Source organism: Labrus bergylta, chromosome 16 (assembly GCF_963930695.1).
Source record: "Labrus bergylta chromosome 16, fLabBer1.1, whole genome shotgun sequence".
NCBI lineage: Eukaryota > Metazoa > Chordata > Actinopteri > Labriformes > Labridae > Labrus > Labrus bergylta.
In genome coordinates, this window is record NC_089210.1 from 7,931,056 (window position 1) to 7,949,762 (window position 18,707).

General features: G+C 41.4%; 1 protein-coding gene across 1 annotated transcript in view; it reads left to right on the forward strand.

Moving 5' to 3' along the window:
- The first annotated feature begins 9,625 nt into the window (after nt 1-9,625).
- The window catches only part of LOC109996504 (protein shisa-9), a 92,725-nt gene continuing 83,643 nt past the window's right edge, over nt 9,626-18,707 (forward strand). The window contains exons 1-2 of the mRNA XM_065964735.1: nt 9,626-12,329; nt 12,825-13,463. Coding sequence (XP_065820807.1) covers nt 12,898-13,463 — 566 coding nt within the window. The 5' untranslated portion in view covers nt 9,626-12,329; nt 12,825-12,897. The remainder of the gene's footprint in view (nt 12,330-12,824; nt 13,464-18,707) is intronic.

An 18,707-nucleotide genomic window follows, 5' to 3' on the forward strand; every position in this document is an offset into this window, starting at 1 on the left:
TACAAAAGTCGCTGCTGATATCCAAGACGGCAGACGAAGCGCGAGAGTCCGACAATATAAAGACAGCTTCTGCCTTCGTATGACTTCTTCATGTTATTTGACATATTTACAGTATCAATGAACATGTGTAAAAGAACATACCGGTAAGCAGAAAAGAGTATTAAGCTTACCGGTCGTGCACCAGTGGCGCACCAAAAGTGCACTGTTTGCATGATATAAACACCTCCTGATATTTTCTATTAAATAATTGTTCGCGTTCACACATGCAGCTCATTGTAAAATGTAGCACAATTTTCAGGAGCTGTGAGCATGTGTGAAAACACCTTAAGTAGTACCAATGTATTGCTAACAAATAAAACAGTGAATTGGTGCAACCTCATCAGCACATTTTTGCACTTGATCTTTTTTGAGAATTCTCGCAGACAAACCACTCCAGTTCTTCCATCATATCCTGAATGCAATGAATTTCTAAAGACTGCTCTGGTGGAAATGACATTTCAGTGTTTGCACTGTGTGTGCTGGAATCCACTGGGAGATGTCTAGAAAGAGAGTGTGCCTGTGAAAGCTCTGCTCTAGGACAAATATGAGCAGCAGATGTGGCCTGTGAACCATTGTTTTGTACTGTTTCTTTTTTTTTTTTTTTTTTAAAGAGGATACAATTATTTTGGAGTCCTTCATCTTTATTTCAATTTGTAGCACTTTGAGATTATTGATACCTTTAAAGACGTTACCATACATATAACATGATCATTTTCCAAAAAAAACCAAAACAAATAATTTATGTTTTCGTGCTTTTGGAACTAAAAAAATCCCCCAAAAAAGTTTTTATCAAGTGGGCGTGGTCAGACACAGCTCATTTACATTTAAAGGTACAGACACAGAAACAGCCTGTTCTGAGCAGGGCTGAGATAGAGGGGTTTATAGGCATGGAGTGCATTTTTGGCAAGAAACTTCAAAGAAACATGTCTTGGGGAGCTCTGAAATTTATTTGAATTAGTATAATATGTGACCTTTAATTTTGATAGTTGCCAGGTAAAAAACCTTACCTTGGGCAAAAAATGTACTTGGACTGATATTGGTTTTTTTTGCAAGTTGATTGTCTGTATTCCCTGCATCTACACTGGAGGATTATAGTTTGTGTTAAATTGGAAATGATTGGTGGGGACAGATTTTGTGATTAAACTCATCTTGAAAGGGAAAATAAGGTCACTGCAGTAGCCTTTGATGATGGCTAGGAAAAACATGTTTGTCGTTTTTTTCAGCTCCGGCACAAAGTGAACTGTGACGGCTTTTGAGTTTGGAACATAAAAGAGAAAAGGAGACCACTTCCAGTCGGAGTATAATTCAGTTAGACCCACAATGGCTCTACTGTAAAAAGACTTCAAAGCTTAACAAGGAGGGGAGGAAAAAAGGTGCAGTTTGTTGTCAACATCAGGGATTTATGGTTCCACAACATCACTTGTGGTTGCAGTAAATCTCTGATGCACACAATGTGCAGCCACCCTGGGCTGTTATCTTTTAAAGTATCCCGGTAAGTGCTTCTTTTAAGCCAATACAGGGGGAAATCTCTGGGTCTTGCCGCTAAATCTGTTACACTTGGGGGAAGTTACAGCAGTGTTCTGCAGTGTTCTCTTATCATTTCTGAACAATAAGATGCTCGTGATGGGTTCTGACACAAGATGCATGCTAAATTTGCAGCCCAAGTTGTTAATTTCACACATACAGCAATTCAATAAGGGCTATCTAACTCATTTGTGAATATCAAATCTCTCAAAATGAATATTTGATTGGTTGCAATGAATTATTTTGCCTCATTTTGAATAATAGTTTATTTTAAATTACAAAATCAACCATTTCACATTCTCTTGGTTTCTCTTCTTACAAGAAAGAGACGCGGATTCAGTAAATCTCAGGCATTGCTATAAGCCTTCTTGACTACACTTCACCTTTGAAGAAGTTTAAAGAACCAAATTAAAAAGGAAGCCCCGACTTTGATACCGCCATCTCAGCATGAATTTAGATTATATCAGGAAATATATCCTCCCGGGGCAATTTGCTTTCCAATATATGTCATGTATTTGCACACTATGAAGTTTCCTCCAGTTTACAGCGCTTATAGAAATCTTAAAGGTGCTCCTGGGTTCTTCACGGCATTAAGGTAATTCAACGGCACACGCTGGAATGAGTTTCTTCAAGTGTGATACGATGATAAATATAGAGTGGGATAAACAGCTCCAAGGAGAAGCACTGAGAGATAAATAGTGATGTCATGCGCTGTACCGGACCAAATATGAGTCATCCAGAAGTTTCAGAGCCGCGGTGATGAAAACATCAGCCGTAAAGTAGGCTAATCCACTGAAATCCACAGATTCACACTCTGTGCCAACACACTCAGGCAGAAGATTTCACATACACGTCTATAACATTTAAGATTTACATGAGATTCATTAAGGACTACCACATGTGTAAATTATAGAACTTACATCGTATAGATTAGCAGACCTGCTCATTCGAGGGCTTTGCACCTATATGGATGTGTGTGCCTGTGCATATCACTTAGCTGCAATAAAGTCGACTGGATTTTACAAATCCGCTTTGTGTCAGAAAACTTTAGCAGGAGAGAGAAGGAGTGAGCAAGGCTAAGTAAGTGAATGTCTCAGGATCAGCAAGGTCTTCTTACTGCAGCTCTTTCCAAGTCCCAAATCCAAGTCGTTATCATGAGGGGGAAAAAAACGACTACAGAGAGCTGCAAAATGATGGCAAACGCAAAGAAATTACCACAAAATAGACGCTAAAAAATACAGACAAACAGATGAAAATTTATGCTGAAAAATTTAGATGCACATCGAGGCTCCAAATGACCACAAAGAGATGCAAAAATAAGGCTGGAAAATGACCTCAAAGATAGAAAAACTAGGTCCAAAAGAACCCCAACGACATGCAAAATGGGACTCAAAATGCCCAAAAAGGGAAAAATTATCACAAACATATGCAAGATAAGGTTATAAACAAACCACAGAGAGGTGCAAAGCAGGGATCAAAATGACTACCAAGCTGCAAAAGGCTTAAGAAAGCATGTATCTACAAAGAGATGCAAAGTGATGACAAAGACACAGAGACAAACGCGACAATAAAGTTAGCGAAAACAACTTCGAGGAGACACAGAATAAAATAAAATGCAAAAAATGGCTACAGCAATACCCAACAATGTCAAGAGACACTTCCATACACAAAAAGGTTTTAAATAAGTACAAAATAATGACTGAAAGAGCAAAGCAAGTTCAATAAGACACAAAATGAAACATCATTTTCAAAATAATTACACTAAAAATAATCATTGTGTATCTAAATGTCTTGTATTTTGGAGTCCTTCACCCAAGAGCCCATTACCTTACAATCTGTCCATGCTTGACATTTATCTCTCCATTTTCGAGATCTCCATCCTGCCTTACCGCATTATTGTTTCCCCATATCACACACATAACCCCCACTCTCCCCTCTCCACCTTTGGGTGACCTTCCTCTCCATCTTTCTCTCTTCTTGGACTCTCTCTCTCTCTCTCTATCTGCCTCTCTCTTCACTCTGTCCCCTCTTTCTGTGGCACAGGTGACGACAGATCTTCTCTCTAACTGGCTGATTGAGTTACCCTAGCTGTCCCTGTTGACACTCAAACAAACACAGGCACACACAGTGGACGGCTTTGCAGGGGACTGAGACTGCATTAGGATGAAACTTAGACAGACAGCTAATAATGACACAGATGTCCTACAGAGATGCAGTCAGATAATCCTCCATAGACGACTACTTGTTGACTGCATGACCAACTTTCTGAACAGGTGTTTTGTCTTCTGATTAGCCTATCAGGGCTCTGCTAGCCCTTGTTGTGTTTTGATTCATAAATTCACTTTGATACATAAAATGTTTTTTAAAGATCATTTACCTGAAACCAGTTGGTTTTTAGGGGCTAAAAAAGCTACCAGATCCCTGTTTAAACTGGCGTACTCACCTACTGCCAGACAACATCTTTCATGGTTTTTCCTAGCTCATGTTACTATAGCTAGGGGGTGCCTGGAAGGTTACATTACAAATTGATAGTGTAACACAATCTGATGGGGAAAGCATAAATTCCGGGCTAACCTGATCTTGGCTAGGAAGTAAATGCCCGTGTTATAAGCTCAAACTAGCTGTTGTTGAATGATAGTTAATAGTTTAACAATAATGTTGTTTGAATTGACTTAAAACCCCTTCTCCATCCAGATTGTCAACATTTATTGTCTTTTTAGTTGCTTATCAATCAAGTGGGGATATATGATTACAAGATGCATGCTGGGATACAGCAGTCTAACTATTATAATCCTCAGGTGTCACATGTGAGGAACATTGGTGACTTGTAAAAGAAAGGGCATTGTGGGCAGACTGTCTTCCTCGTTATTTGGGTAAAATACAAAAGAACATTGGGACAACATATTATGGTTTTAGTAAAAGTGGTATACTTTATACACAATAAACTAACAGGGTAATGAAAGATAAAGATTCTTTGTTTAAATAATGAAAGAAGAAACCTATGACCCCCAGGACAAGTTGGGGAGAGGAGCACCTGGACCAACTTGCTTAGCCTGCTGCCAATGGGAACTGACCTTTGTATAAGATGTCATGGATGGATGCAAGGATGGATGGATGGATTGATTGGAAGATTTAAGATCACTGGATGGAGAGATGCAGTGATGCGTGGATGGATGGGTAGATGGATGGTTGGATGGATTGATGGAAAGGTTGATGATCCATGGAGGGATGGATTTATGGATTCAAAAAAAGAAATGCAGGGATCCCACACTGATTTTTTTTTTTTTTGTGACACGCATTGTCTTGACAGCAGGTAGTCCTTTCAAAACTGGCCTTTCTTTTTTTTTTATCCGACATGGAAAACTGACAGGGTTGCTCTTTGTGTGCTTTCTTTAGATTGATCAAGAGGGAAAGATGAGAGGGTTAAAGACAAAGAGGGATCGCTGTACAAAAAGTAGCACAGCAGGGAATATGACCCAGCTAGCTCACATGGGGGATTCATCCACTTATGAAAGTTTTATTTAAAGAGAGCTGGGATGATGAGAGCCCGAGGACTTCTTTAAACCTCCAGCGAGACAGTGTTACTTTTAAGAACTTTTCATTTTAAGTTTGACTCTTGGTGATAATAAGACACCACTCTGTGCATATACTACCAATTCTTCTCTGCCAGAGCTTAAAGCTTATAGAGGTTACCCGAAATGTAATGAAATCGGCCGCAATGTGGTAAAACATAAGGTTGACTTATTTTTAGATAAGTAACTTCTCACCAATAGTTTAATGTAAAGATCATAATCAATCTTAAAGCTGTCCTATGAACAGTGTTGAGTACGTTTATTGGAATATGTGTACTTTACTTGATCAACTTCTTTGCGACATTTTGTCTTAAAAAAGATACTTTTGCTCCGATACTTTGTTATTTACGGTGGCCGGTAGGGGTCAAACGCTCAGCAACTGATGAAACGACATACATTTAGAAAGACGCGCAGCATATATAGAAACGCTGCACATTCAAAAGCAAATGAAAACTACCACAACAAATGCAAAGGCTGAAACGCACTGCAAAGACAAAGAAGATAGGCAAAACAACTGCATAACAACGCGCTGCAAGTACAGAAACGAAACTTAAGTCAAAACACACACAACCAGAAAACACCAGAAAACACAGAAACGCTGCAAGTTCAGCCTTAAACAGAGAAGTACGGTCCACCATGTATGGTCCTCCCTGGAGTCAAACGGGACGTTTGTTGTTTTATTATAGTTTAAAAACGGTGGGCACTATCGGCTACATGGTGCCGGACTTCTCCTGGCGTACCGGGGCTGCTCTCAATGAATCCCCGCTCAGGTCGCTCACAGATGCGGGAGGGAGACGGAGAAGTGGATTTATTATCTAAACACCACCGGAGCAGCGTATCGCCGGGGTTCTGCCTCACTTTCTATTGTGCGCAAACACGACTTTATAACATTTGAGAAATGAGGTCTTGTTGAGCGGTAGCTTTGCTAAGTTGGCTGCCCGGCTCCCGGCACCGTTGCCCGGCTTGAGTAGGCTACGGGAATTCCGTCTGCCAAGATTTTGAACTTGTCAGGCCCGGGGCAGAGGGCTCTCCGTGGGTGAAGTGTCAGTGTTTGATGACAGGGAAAATGTTAAACAGTTGCACAGAGATGAGTAGTGAGTTCAACACGGACACCGGGGATGGCGAAAGCATGAAGTGTCAGGCTGGTAAGGCGGGTGCAGAGGGATGAGTTGCAGCTGGAGCTCATAGCCCCAGAGCTAGCACTAGCTCCAGGCATCCCGGGGCAACAGCCACAGACCCACACTCGGATCTCGTCCCCGATGTCAAAATCCCGGTCGGACTCGCTTTATCTCCGCGTTTCAGTAACATTGAAGTTATCCTGTGTTTTTGTGTTTGCTGTTGTTTTCTGGTTGTGTGTGTTTTGACTTAAGTTTCGTTTCTTTACTTGCAGCACGTTTGCTTCTTTTGCAGCAGGGGCGTGAAGTCAAAACCGTAGCTACACCAGCGAATACCAGGTATTTTGGCTTCACTTTTGCATACCAGAGGAGTTAGAGACACACTGCCCATCTTAATTTACAGTCAAAGTGTCATATGCAAAAGTCATTTCAATAATTTCAGTTGTGCTATGTGTAATAGTTTTTTTTAAAAGACCACGATATCTATGTTTGTGAAATTGAACATGAATGAATGTGTGCATTGTATGAATTCACATCTGTGTGTGCATGTGTGTGTGTGTGTGTGTGTGTTTGTGTGTGTGTGTGTGTGTGTGTCACTGAATCAATGGCAGGTGTATGGTGTCTTGCCCCTGCTGTCAAGGACAAAAAACACTCTTGTAACTGCAGACATCCATCAACACTTAACGACTACACTTTTTTCTCTTCATAGATGTTTTGTTTTTCAGTTTTTTATTCTTTTGGGATTTTATTATTAATTATTTTTCCCTGACTTTCACTAAATCCTCGATGTCAACCTTCTGGATTAGAGGTGTATCCTTTATTTAAGATTCCTTCATCTTCATCACTGTATCTTCTTTGACATAACTTGCCGTCATATAACTCCATCTTTTACCTGCACGGTTGTCTTCACCCTGAACTAATCTATGCTGAGTGACAGTCAGAGAGAGTACGGGGATAAAAAGCAGCTATAGCGTGTGAAAGGGAGTGACACAGAGAAGGGGGGGGAGGGGGGCTCCTACACTGGAATCTGAGAGGTGCGTCAGGCAGTTTGATGAGAGGGAGGGAAGCTGAAGTGAGGAACGGAGACAGACGAAGTGAGGCTAGAGTCGGGATGCGGTTTGAAGTGGCAGCAGAGGTGGCAGGTGACTGAGATGAAGAGGGGAAAATTGCCTTTGAGGGAACTTAACATATACTGTATATACTGCTCAGGTATTCAATAAAGTCTAATGAAGAGAGAAAGAGGGAAAGATAAAAGATGATGAGAGGAAAGTAAAGGCGAGAAGGACATGGAGCAACAGAAAGGATAAGACCGAGGAAAGAAGAGGAGGGGATTGAAGAGGAAAGGAAGAAAAAAGTAGAGGGAACATTCTTGTGCTGTCAGGGCGCCAGCTAGCCCAGCGGTTATATAGCTCATCCCATGTACAGAGGTTATAGTCCTCGGGCAGCCTTAATTTGACTCCTACTATTGGCTCTTTGCCACATGTCATTCCACTCATTTATCCCGATTTCCTGCTCTATCCACTAAGGATAAAGGCTAAAAAAAAATACCCTTAGAGAATATTTTACTAAGAGAATGTGCTTTAAATAACCACAAAAGTGATTAAACACACATTTCCACTTGCAGATAAGCTTAATAGCGTTTTTTTCTGTCACCTCCATTTTTTTTCAAACTTCATTGAATACTTCTTCAACCTATGAACATGTGTTAACATTCAAGTCACATTTTCTACAACTTTATTTGTATTTTTTATTTATTTAGGCAGCATGTTAATATATATTGTGTCTTATACATCTTGAATGGTATATGCTGAATGCATTAATGATCAATATATCCAAATCAGTATATCTTTGTGATATAAAACGAAGATGCAAAAGAAGCTTTGGGTACCTTAAATGTTCAAATGAGAGCACCGCTGTATGAGATGTGCAGGGAAAAAAAGAGAGCTAAAGGAAGACGACACAAACGGAGAGAGGGGAATGTGTGCTATCAGACCCCGGCCAGGCAGACGGAGAGAGTGAAATGATTTAAGACACATCTCCCATTCAATCTGTACTCTCTGCCCTCCATCTCTCCCCCAGGACTCCTCCTCTTCATTCTTCATCCCTCTTTCCTTCTGTCTTGATTTTCAGCCAACAGCCTTCCCTCCCGTGTTTCACTGCAAGGCGGTTGTCCTACAAATCTGACCGTGTTTAATTCACCTTAAGTCGGATTTTCTCCTGAAATAGGGAGGGCGATGAGCTGATTTTTGGGACACTATAGGTAAAAAGGTAGTGTGACGTCTGGAAATGTGTGAATGTGCATTTTGAAAGGGTCTGCTTGACCTCACTCCTCGCTGCACCTTGCCAAAGATCTGAAGTCAATTTGGGCTGAGAGGGTTGGATGGTGTACCGACGGCGTGCTGCTGAATGAGATGTGCAGACAAAGACAAGCTGATGGCACTTGTAGTTAAAACAACAACAACAGAAAAAGAAAGAGTGACTGAAAAATTCATACGATGCACAGAGGCGATTGTGAGCAATGGGGAAAAGAAAAAAATGATATAAAGGAAGAGAGTGGAAGGAAAATGAAAGTAAATCTTTTGAGCTTTACTGCAAAAAAAGATTTAAAAAGAGGGAGTATTTGGGATCAATATAATGTAAGTTAAGTCAAGAATTCCAGTTTTCAAGCTTTTTTTTTGAAGCCTTCATGCAAAAAAGTTTCAATGAAAAATGAAAATACTGTTAGCTACTTTAAAAGGGAATAAAATATTACACACATTTCCTTTTTTCCCTCGTTTTTTTCTGATGAGGTTTGCCCTGATCGTGGTCAGACCCAAAGGCACTTCTTCTTCTCCTTCTTTTTCACCTTCTTAAAAATCTAGTTCATATTCAAAATGATGCCTGGGATTATTCAAAATTCATAGCATTTTGCTTCTCCAGCCTTCCTTCCTCTCTATTTCCCGGGAATGTTTCTTGATCCATGTCCCCGTTCTTTCTCTCCAGGTCTGACATGTCACTTTCCCCTTAGATAGCACTTCTCCCTCCTACCTGTCTGCTGCTCCCTCCTAATCACTATCTCTCCCCCTCTATCCCTCCGTCAGTTCCTATTCCAGCTTCTTTCTTCGCATGTTTCCTAATCCCCCTCCCTTCCCTGCGATAATTCCTCTCCCTCTTCCCTCTCCCCATTCCAGCTCATCTGTTACCTCCCTCTCATCTCTCTCTCTCTTTGGCAGATGCACCACTGTCCTCTCTTCTCCTCTCCTCCCTCTCTTCCTGCCTGTTTATCTCACTCACGCTTCCTTCCCCCCTTTTTTCTCTTCCATCCATCCTTTTCTCTCCCCCTTCCCCCCACCCCCCCCCTAAATCAGCCCTTATAGACTGCAGCGGCACACGTGTTCCAGACGTGCTCACACAAAGGCGAGGATGTGCAGGAGGTATTAGCGCAGTTACACACAAACATGCATCACACAGACACTCACAAGCATGCATGCACATTCAGAACCTGCAGCTAAGTCAGTGCTATTGCTGTCGTCGGTTGTCATTTTTTTTTAGGGAGAGGAAAAAGATATGGAAAGAAAACAGAAGAAAAATCAATGAAAAGATGAAAGGAGAGGGGATGAAAGCTGGACAAAAATAGGAGAATTGGAAAAAGGGGAAGTTAAAAGGGCAGGAGAGGCAGCTTAAAGGAAACTGAAAAGGTCAGATGGACAGAAAGTAAACAGAGATGAATGGATTAAAATAAAAACAGGCACAAGGATGGGGCTGTGATGGTGTGGATCTGGAAAAGAAAATGGGGCACAAAATTAGGGGAGAAAAGAGTGTCAGTAACGCATGCCGTTAAGAGTGAAAGGGAGAGTCAGAAGGCAAAAGCTGCACAAAAGAAATAAGTGAGTGTGTGTGTATGAGTGAGAGAGAGAGACTGTGAGGGTAGGGGAGGAGTGAGTGAGAGAGGGAGGAGTGAGTTAGGGAAGGAGGAGTGAAAGAGGGGTAGAGAGAGGGAGAGAGAGAGAGAGAGAGAGAGAGAGTGTGTGTGTGTTTGTGTGCGAGACATTGTCATCCAGTCCTGCCAGATACGCAGCAGCAGCCAGCTCCACCAGCGGACGGGATTCAGACGCATCGAGCAACACAAGGGATACGGGATTACACTCTGATAAAGAAGCAGCAACAACGTGGGGATGATGGAATAAAAACAAAAAAGCAAATTGATTGCTTCTAATTTCTCTTCCCACTTCTGTTTGGAGCATCCCACAAGCAGAGCACCTGTGAAAACACATACATATGATATATATATAAAATTCCTATACATATATATCAAATTATGCCTGTTTTCAAAGAAGCTGCAGCCGGAGAAGGACTCAGTTGACAGCAAATTCTATGCATGAAAAAATTGGAGGAAAATATTCATCATTTGGTTTAGGGTTAGAGATTTTTTTTGTCCCTTTTTTGCTCACTTGGAGAGACAAAAAAGACAAAAAAATACACTGACTCAAATGGGAAATTTGGAACGCGCTACTGAGTTATTGAAGCAGCAACCATAAAAGGGAAAACCAAAGAGTGTCTGCTGCTGGCAGTCCGTTATTTCCAACAGCGCTTCTTTTGAAAACAGGATTTTTTTTTTTTTTTTTTTTAATCTTCCTTGGCTTCCACATTGCTGCTTGGCTGTCACATCTCTGCCTGTCTCTGTCGTCCGAGTGGGCCAGGGGAGCGTTAATCCAGCGCGCCTCTGAGAGTGCAGAGGGCAGTCCACAGGCTTTCTGACCCTTCTACGTCGATATTTCCTGTAAGCAACGGCAAAAAGCCCACACAAGCAGCCCAGGAAAGTGAGAGAGGAAAGGGGGGAGGTAAGTTTTGGGAGAGAAAAGAAAAAGAGGCTAAAATATCAAAGAGAAGATACAATCAGAGGGTAAACAAAGGGACAAAATTTTGAAAAAAGGCAGCGCAAAAAGACAAAGAACAAGCCAGGAGCTGTTACGTGGGACTCTCCACTTATCCCAGATTTTGTTGAGTGTTGGGTGCAGCAACACTAAGACATCAAGATCAGAGACTCACAACATCAGCCCTTCCCCTCTCTCTTTCTCCTCCCCCCTTTTACTCTTAGCACTTGTAGGGCAGGACTGTCAGAGGTACCTAGCTTGTGTCCCGGGTCCGTTAAGAACCACGGAGAGGAGGGGGGGGAGGTTCATTCAGAGCAGCAGCAACAGGAGACGAAAGCAGAGAGCCACTGGACTCATGCGTTTTGCTTAAAAGCTTCAGACTGACACTGACAGAGCTCACCAAGGGGATTTGTGAATGTGTGTGAGTGTGTTTGTGGGTGTATTTTAGTGTGTGTGTCTGTGTGTGCATGAGTGAAAACACGCCTCAGGTGCAAGAGGGGTCGCTTCTGGACTGTAATCAACTGAGGATTTCTGCTTGACAAGTGCTTGGAGTGATATTTTAAAGAATATTGAGCAGCTGCGGTTACCTGTTGTTTCTGGGAACAAGGAGGAGAAACATCCTGCACACCTGGACTGAATAAAAAGCTCAATATTTGATACCAGGGACTGAAGGATTGGAAGTCTCACAGAGGGAGTTACGTTCCTTAGAGTGGTCCAAAGTGGCAGCCAAAAGATGCCCACCACAAAAATAAAAAAGCTTTTGAACAGTGACATTCAGAGTAGGAGGATGATAGATGCAAGTTAAGCTCTGCAAGGAAAAAAAGTGGAAGAGACTGACAACTCCAGAGGAAAACACTTCACGCTGGTCCGAGTTTTTCCAGGACATCAGGACTACAGCACTTAACGGGAAGAGTTCTTATCCACTCAGGAATATGAGTCCATCTCCAGAGTGAAAAGTCTTTCATGTAGGAGTCCGTGACTATCTGCGAATTTTAGTGGAATCAGCTTTTTTTATTATTATTATTTTTTCGCTGGCACCAAGGAACCAAGAGTTCTCACTTTTCACGGATTATTCATCCGCTCAGCAGGAGGAGCATATTGCTGGAAATGCCAGAGGCGAGTTCACTTGTACGTAACACGCCCTCTTAAACTGGATTCCCTCCAAGACACTGGATTTGTCTACAACTGCCTCTGCTGTCTGCTGATGACATATGGCTTTGTGAAAGGTGAAGTTTTCCTGCATTCTGGAATAGTATTTGCTTTAATAAACAAAGAACTGCCAAGGGACAACAGATGCAAATTTACCTTTTAACTACTTCTGGTACATCAAACGGTAACATTTATTTTCAATATTGCACATCCTGTTAAAATGAAATTAAGTTGACGAAAACTCACCTATACTCATACAGTTATCTGCCAGCGACTGTGATGTGTCTGCACACTTGGAGTCCTTGCCCATTTGGGACTCATTTATTTCTGTTAGGAGCATGTTGAGATGGGAGATTGATTTCTTTCTAACACTTGTTCTTGGGTCCCTTGATGACAATTCAGCTTCCTGTAACTGTGTAGAACTCCCACAACGATCACTGAATGCTCTGTCATTTTCTTCCCTAGGCATTGATATTGGTTAAACCCCATCTATTTATCAAAATATTGTCTCAGCTCTGAAAAAAGATTAAAATATAACTTTCTATGTCTTTGTTGTTTTTTCTTAACCCTAGGAGCTTTTCTTTAGGTCGGTCACCAATAACTCATCAGAGCTGAGGCATCACAAGACATTGGAGTAGGTCCAAGATGGCCGTCTCCACGCATCCACTACTGGTTAGCCTTTCATTGGCTGTGCTCCTGGGTTCAAACTCTCTTGGTGGACGGAACTCTTGGCTCTCAGGTCAGGCTTTGGCCCAGGTCTCTACCAACAACGAGACAACAGAGCCCAATGTGGTACCAGAGGCTGCACTGGCAACGCCCACACCAGAGTCAGAAGACAAAACAGTTGAAACTGCCGGTAACCGTTGCTGGGGTTACTATGATGTCATGGGCCAGTGGGACCCGCCTTTTAACTGTAACGCAGGTATCTATTTGTTCTGCTGTGGTTCCTGCTTCTACCGATTCTGCTGCCAGTTCAAAATCCACAGTTTGGACCAGACTTCCTGTTCCAACTACGACACACCTGTTTGGGCCAACACTGGGAAACCAGCAGCGCCCGTCACAGAGGTCCATGAGGAACCAGATCGCGATCGGACCCACATGATCGTGTATATTATCTGTGGAGTGGTGGCCATCATGGTGTTGGTCGGGATTTTCACCAAACTTGGGCTGGAGAAGAGTCAAGGAGGACAGACGGACATGACCAACTCCAGGTAGGAACTAGGAGGGTGGATCAATGGATTGTAATGATGTAAGGATGGGTGAATAGACTGGAGGATAAATTGATGCAATTATGGATGCATAGGCAGATGAGTGGATGTATGTAGGGATGGATTGATGCATGGATGGGTGGATGTATGGATTTTGATGAAATTACGTTTGTGACTGGATGGATGAGTTTACGGATGGACAGTGGATACGCATGAATAAAAGGACGGATAGATTGAAGGTTGACTAGCTGGCCGTCTGGATGGGTGGATTGATGGATAGATGGTTGGAAGAACAGATGGCTATAAAGAATGATTGATGGATGGATGAATGAATAAATTGAAAGATTGACTATCCATGGATGATGGTTGTGCAGATAGAGATAAGGCTAAATAAATGTGTAGATGGATGGATTGTTGGATGGATGGATTGATCGTTGCAAGGATATATAAAAATGGACAGATGCAGAGATGGATGCAAGGAATGGGAGATAGATGGATGTGTGGATAGATGGATGGATACTCAGAAAATGGATGGATCAATAGATGGATGTAAGGATGGATGGATTGGGGGATGAATGATTTAACTAGGTGGATGGATGATATTGGGCCTTGAAGGGAGTGATGGTTATTAAAAAGATGATAGATGTGACAATGATAAGCAATATAGTAAATGAAATGCATCATGATAATCAATGCCTTTGATTTTATTGAATTAGCTGATATTGGTAGCCTGACTTATTGATAGATGGTTTACTCTACTTTTTCTTTTTAAGTTTGAGATAAAAGAGGAAAGAAATCTGGTTGCATTAAGGTGCATTTGCTTATTTAGAAATACGTTAGGGGCTTTTTATTTCCATTTATCAACAAGAGTTAAATCTATCTGAATTTAAAAGATACATGTTAAAATGTTTGTTGTTTAAATGATCAGTCTGTAGGATTCCTACATTGATATTTTTCAGCCTTACATTTCAGAAAAAACTTGACTTGGGCTCATGGGTTTTGTAGTTCTGTACTTGTCACTTCCTACCATCCCGTGCATTGTTCTGCTAATGTGTGAGAGGGTCACCAGCTGAGGAATAAATCAACCGACTGAATCCCAGAGAGGTATTAATGGGTGGGATATCTGTATGCAACCATGGGAGAGCAATAGATAGGGATAGGGATCGAGAGAGAGAGAGAGGGCTGGATGGAAGCTCAAAAGGGCATTAGTCAGGTGATAGATGGGGAGGAGTTTGGGGGACATTACAGTGCAGTCGTACTGTGTTTTCTCTGTATCCGTATAGCCGTTTCACATTAATGGATGATTGATCGCTGTGACACAACTATGACTCTGGCAATGTGTGGCCCTGAGTGCACAACGAGAAGACAGAGGGGTGGTTTTTGGAAGGGACGAGTATTGAGCGGATCTGACTGGAGTACAGCCAACGGCTAATTCTAGTGCAGAGAACAGGGGTTTGTATTTGTATGTGAGGGGGAGGGAGAGACAGTGTGTGTGTGTCTGCTGGGTGTGAGTGGCCAGCCTATTGGGTGTAAAGAGTCAGGCCACAGGGGTCCCTTTAAAACCCTGTCACTACCGGATCTGCGCTTGACCTGCCAGGGAAGCAGGAGGAAGAGAAGGGTGGTAGTGGGAATAAGGGGTTGATCATTTTATATTTCTGATATTTCTGTACTCTGGCTTTCCTTTTTACACCAAATGCACTTGATACCATAGGAATTAATGTTTAGTATTTGTCTTGACATTTTCCAAGTTGACATATGTTTGCCAAAATCAGCAGAACAGATGTTGGCAGGCATCTGTCCTGCTCAAGGGTCCATGAGCTACTTAAACTCTATTCACTTGACCATTCACACTGACCTCCTCCTCGATGAAAACAATATTTTTAAGTAATCTAAACATATAAGAGGAATGTAGCAAGAAATCACCAAAGATTGAAATTCATTTAAAAAAAGAGAAGAAAACCAGTTATAAACATAGGGTTGAAATGTGCCTGTTTCTGTACAACCATGGAAGTATCCAGGAGGTTTCTCTTCCCTTAAAGGACATGAAACAGGCTGAGTGACAACCCCAAAGTAGAACAAAATCAAAACTGAAAAACAGCAGAAATTAACCAAAACAGAAGATGCCTAGGTTGGAGAAACGGACGTCCTTTTACTGCCTTCATGCCCATTACAGTCATTTCTCAATATACCTACTAAAGCTGCAAGTGGTTGTGAAGTCAAAAAGGGACATCAGAGCTAATCAGCACAGTGATGCGACTAGAACTCAGTAATAAGAAACGGTGTGATGGAACAGTTCACTGGATCACGAGGAAGGTAGGGATAGATAAAGGTTGGGAGACAGAACCAAGAGAGAGAGTGGTCAATGATGACTGAAGGTCTGAGCAGTTGTAATTCTGCTGATTTGACATTTAGAGTCTTGAATGACTGGTTAGTTTTGTGGTCTGACTGCGTTGGGAATGATTTACCCTCAAAACTTGCTGAACAGCTGATTGTCTGTTTTTAGACTATATGTCATTGTATGATGTTTGGGTTGTATTATCACTGCTGCATCGTTATACATGTTCCTGGTTATTGTAACATATCCTCTTTGATTGATTACAGCATCATACTCCATGAGGTTTTCATTGTTGCTATACTTTAAGAGCCATTTATCTTCCCCCAATTGTTTAATTTGCCAATGTTCTTGTGTCCATGGTGTGCTCATGGACACGTTGGTCTCTGAATGTGGCCAGTCAAATTCGTTCGACATTGAAATAGACTCAAACATAGAATTCTGTAGTATCAGACGTTAATTCCTCCTGAGGTGAATCTACTGTCGCAAATAAACCTTAATCTCTGTGATACTTTATACGGCAGCTTGCATGTGTATAAACGCATTCTCAGGACATGAATGGAACGGAATGAGAGAAGCCCAATAAGACCAAATTAAAAGGCTTAATACAACTGTTTTGCGCCCTGTTCCTTACAGGTCTGTTTCTGTTAACCTTTGAAGAGAGATTATTGATGGTGTCAAAGAAGATTAAGCAGATTCAGACAGCAAAGGAGAGTAGATGTAAGGTGTTGAATGGAACAGATGTACGTATTTACTGAGTTGTACTTTCCACACTGCATCCATAAACAACAACTACATTATCTCTGTGCTGTCTTCCTGAGAGACTATGCACACAAAGACACAAGAGAGAGTAAACAGTTCAAGATGTTTCAAATTAAGAAAAAAACACTGTGAACCAAGTTTTACAGTTTAATTTCAAGCACACAGAAAGGGTGATGAGGTGAAGGAATAAAGTGGCTACATTTTGAAACCAGTCAGGGTCAGGGCTGGTTTTAAGAGCTCTTCAATATAAGAAACCACAGAATGCACAACATATTAATATTAATAAATACGACCAATGAACAGCATTGGGTTTAACACCAAACTTTGTGTTTTATGGCCATCACATATCAAAGGTTATTTTCAAACTGCAAACATTTTTCCTCGAGACACTCGACCTGTGAGTGATGGAGTGTACTTGGTTTGTACATCAACATGTGTGTGTGTAGCGTACAGTGTATGTGTGTTTGTGAGTGTGGTTGTGCAGCACTTGACAAATAAATCCAACCGCAGCGCAGTTAAGGTGGTTATGCTCTGAAACCTCGGGTCAGGCAATCAGAACAGGCAGCGGTGCAATGACGTATATAGCAAAAGGCACACACATGAATACACACACATAAGCCTTTCATTACAACTTCTTAACCCCCCCCCAACACACATACACTACCCTCTGCCCCCCACACTCTCCCTTCCCATGTGTGTGTTTGTGTTTTTGTTTTGCTCTCAGTCTGTCTGCTGCTGCTGCTTCTGTTATGTGGAAAGTGCTGCAAAGCAAAAATTAAAAATGAATCATATCCTTTGATACAGTCTACGCTCTGGGAGTTGATATGCCAAATCAAGTTTTTCCTATAGAGGACAGCTCAATTCATGATATTTCCTTCTGCAGCGTACACAATAAAAATTTGCATAGTAAGTGTAAGAGCCAATATGCAAATTATTGATTAATACTAAATATCTAGTTAAAAATGATTAAACTTTAATAACAGTAATTTCATGTAAATTCATAATGTTTAAAATTGTTTTAAAGGCATAATTTAGTCATTTATAAATGATAAAAAGGTTATTGTTTATGTTTTTGGATGTTTATGTTATGACAGCACTGCGTAGTTAAAGTTGTGACGGATGTGACGTAAGCAGTTTGGAGTCCAATATTGATGGAAGCTACACAGTTTTTTGACCGTGCGTTAGACCATTTGTTAAACCTGTATTTTATTTTGAAGTTTTTTCAGTAAACCTTTTAAAACGAAGGAAAGCTGTCCTGTCTTTTTGCTCGCGTTGCAAATACTGTGAGTTGACTCCAAAAAGTGGTACAGAGGACGAAGAAAGAGACGGAGTGCCACTACAGTAAGCTGTAATTTAAGGAGCAGGATGTAACTTTGACACCTAGCGATTAAAATTCAAAACATCGAAGAAAGCCGCCCCCGCTCCGTCTTCCCCAGAGTCGTTGCTCAAGCTGGTTGCCATGTGGAGGACATTGAAGCTTCAGTGTTTAACCAGCTCTGCTTTGGTCTGCCTTCTAACCTCTCCATTTTTCAAAAGCATCTGAGCTCCTTGCAGGTTAACAAAAATGTGCCCGTTTTTAATTTGTCACAGGTTGCTCTGGTCGAGTAGTTACCTGTTTAACCTGACTGCCTTCATACAATTTTATCTCCATTTTTTAGATCCAAATACTGCCAAAGTACTCCATACTTGTTTCCATCTGGGTAATAGTTCACATCTGGGTAGACTATGCTGGTATGGAAGTAGTCGTCGGCATTCTGAGCCTGAATAAAGAAAATATCAATAACAAGGAACCGACTAGTAATTCTGGTGCTAGCTAGCAAGGGTGATGATAATGTTTAAAAATGTATTTGAAAAAAAAACATGCACATCCTTAGTCAAGAGTGGATACAGGCTGGACTAATCATGGCTGGCATCTTTCACAAATGTCTAGAAATTGGCAGGGAGGTGCAAGGGAGTGACTTCTTTAACTTCCACACGACTGCAAAAGAAATAAAGGCATCCAAAGCATACTGTCAACAAAAAGCTCTCAAAGAAACACTTGTATCACATTTCCACTTTAATCATGGCCAAAAATTTTTTCACAGTTTCTTGTGCTAAATGTGTCGTAAGGGGAGGGCAAAAAAAAGAAAAGTTTTTCTATTAGTCCTGTGGGC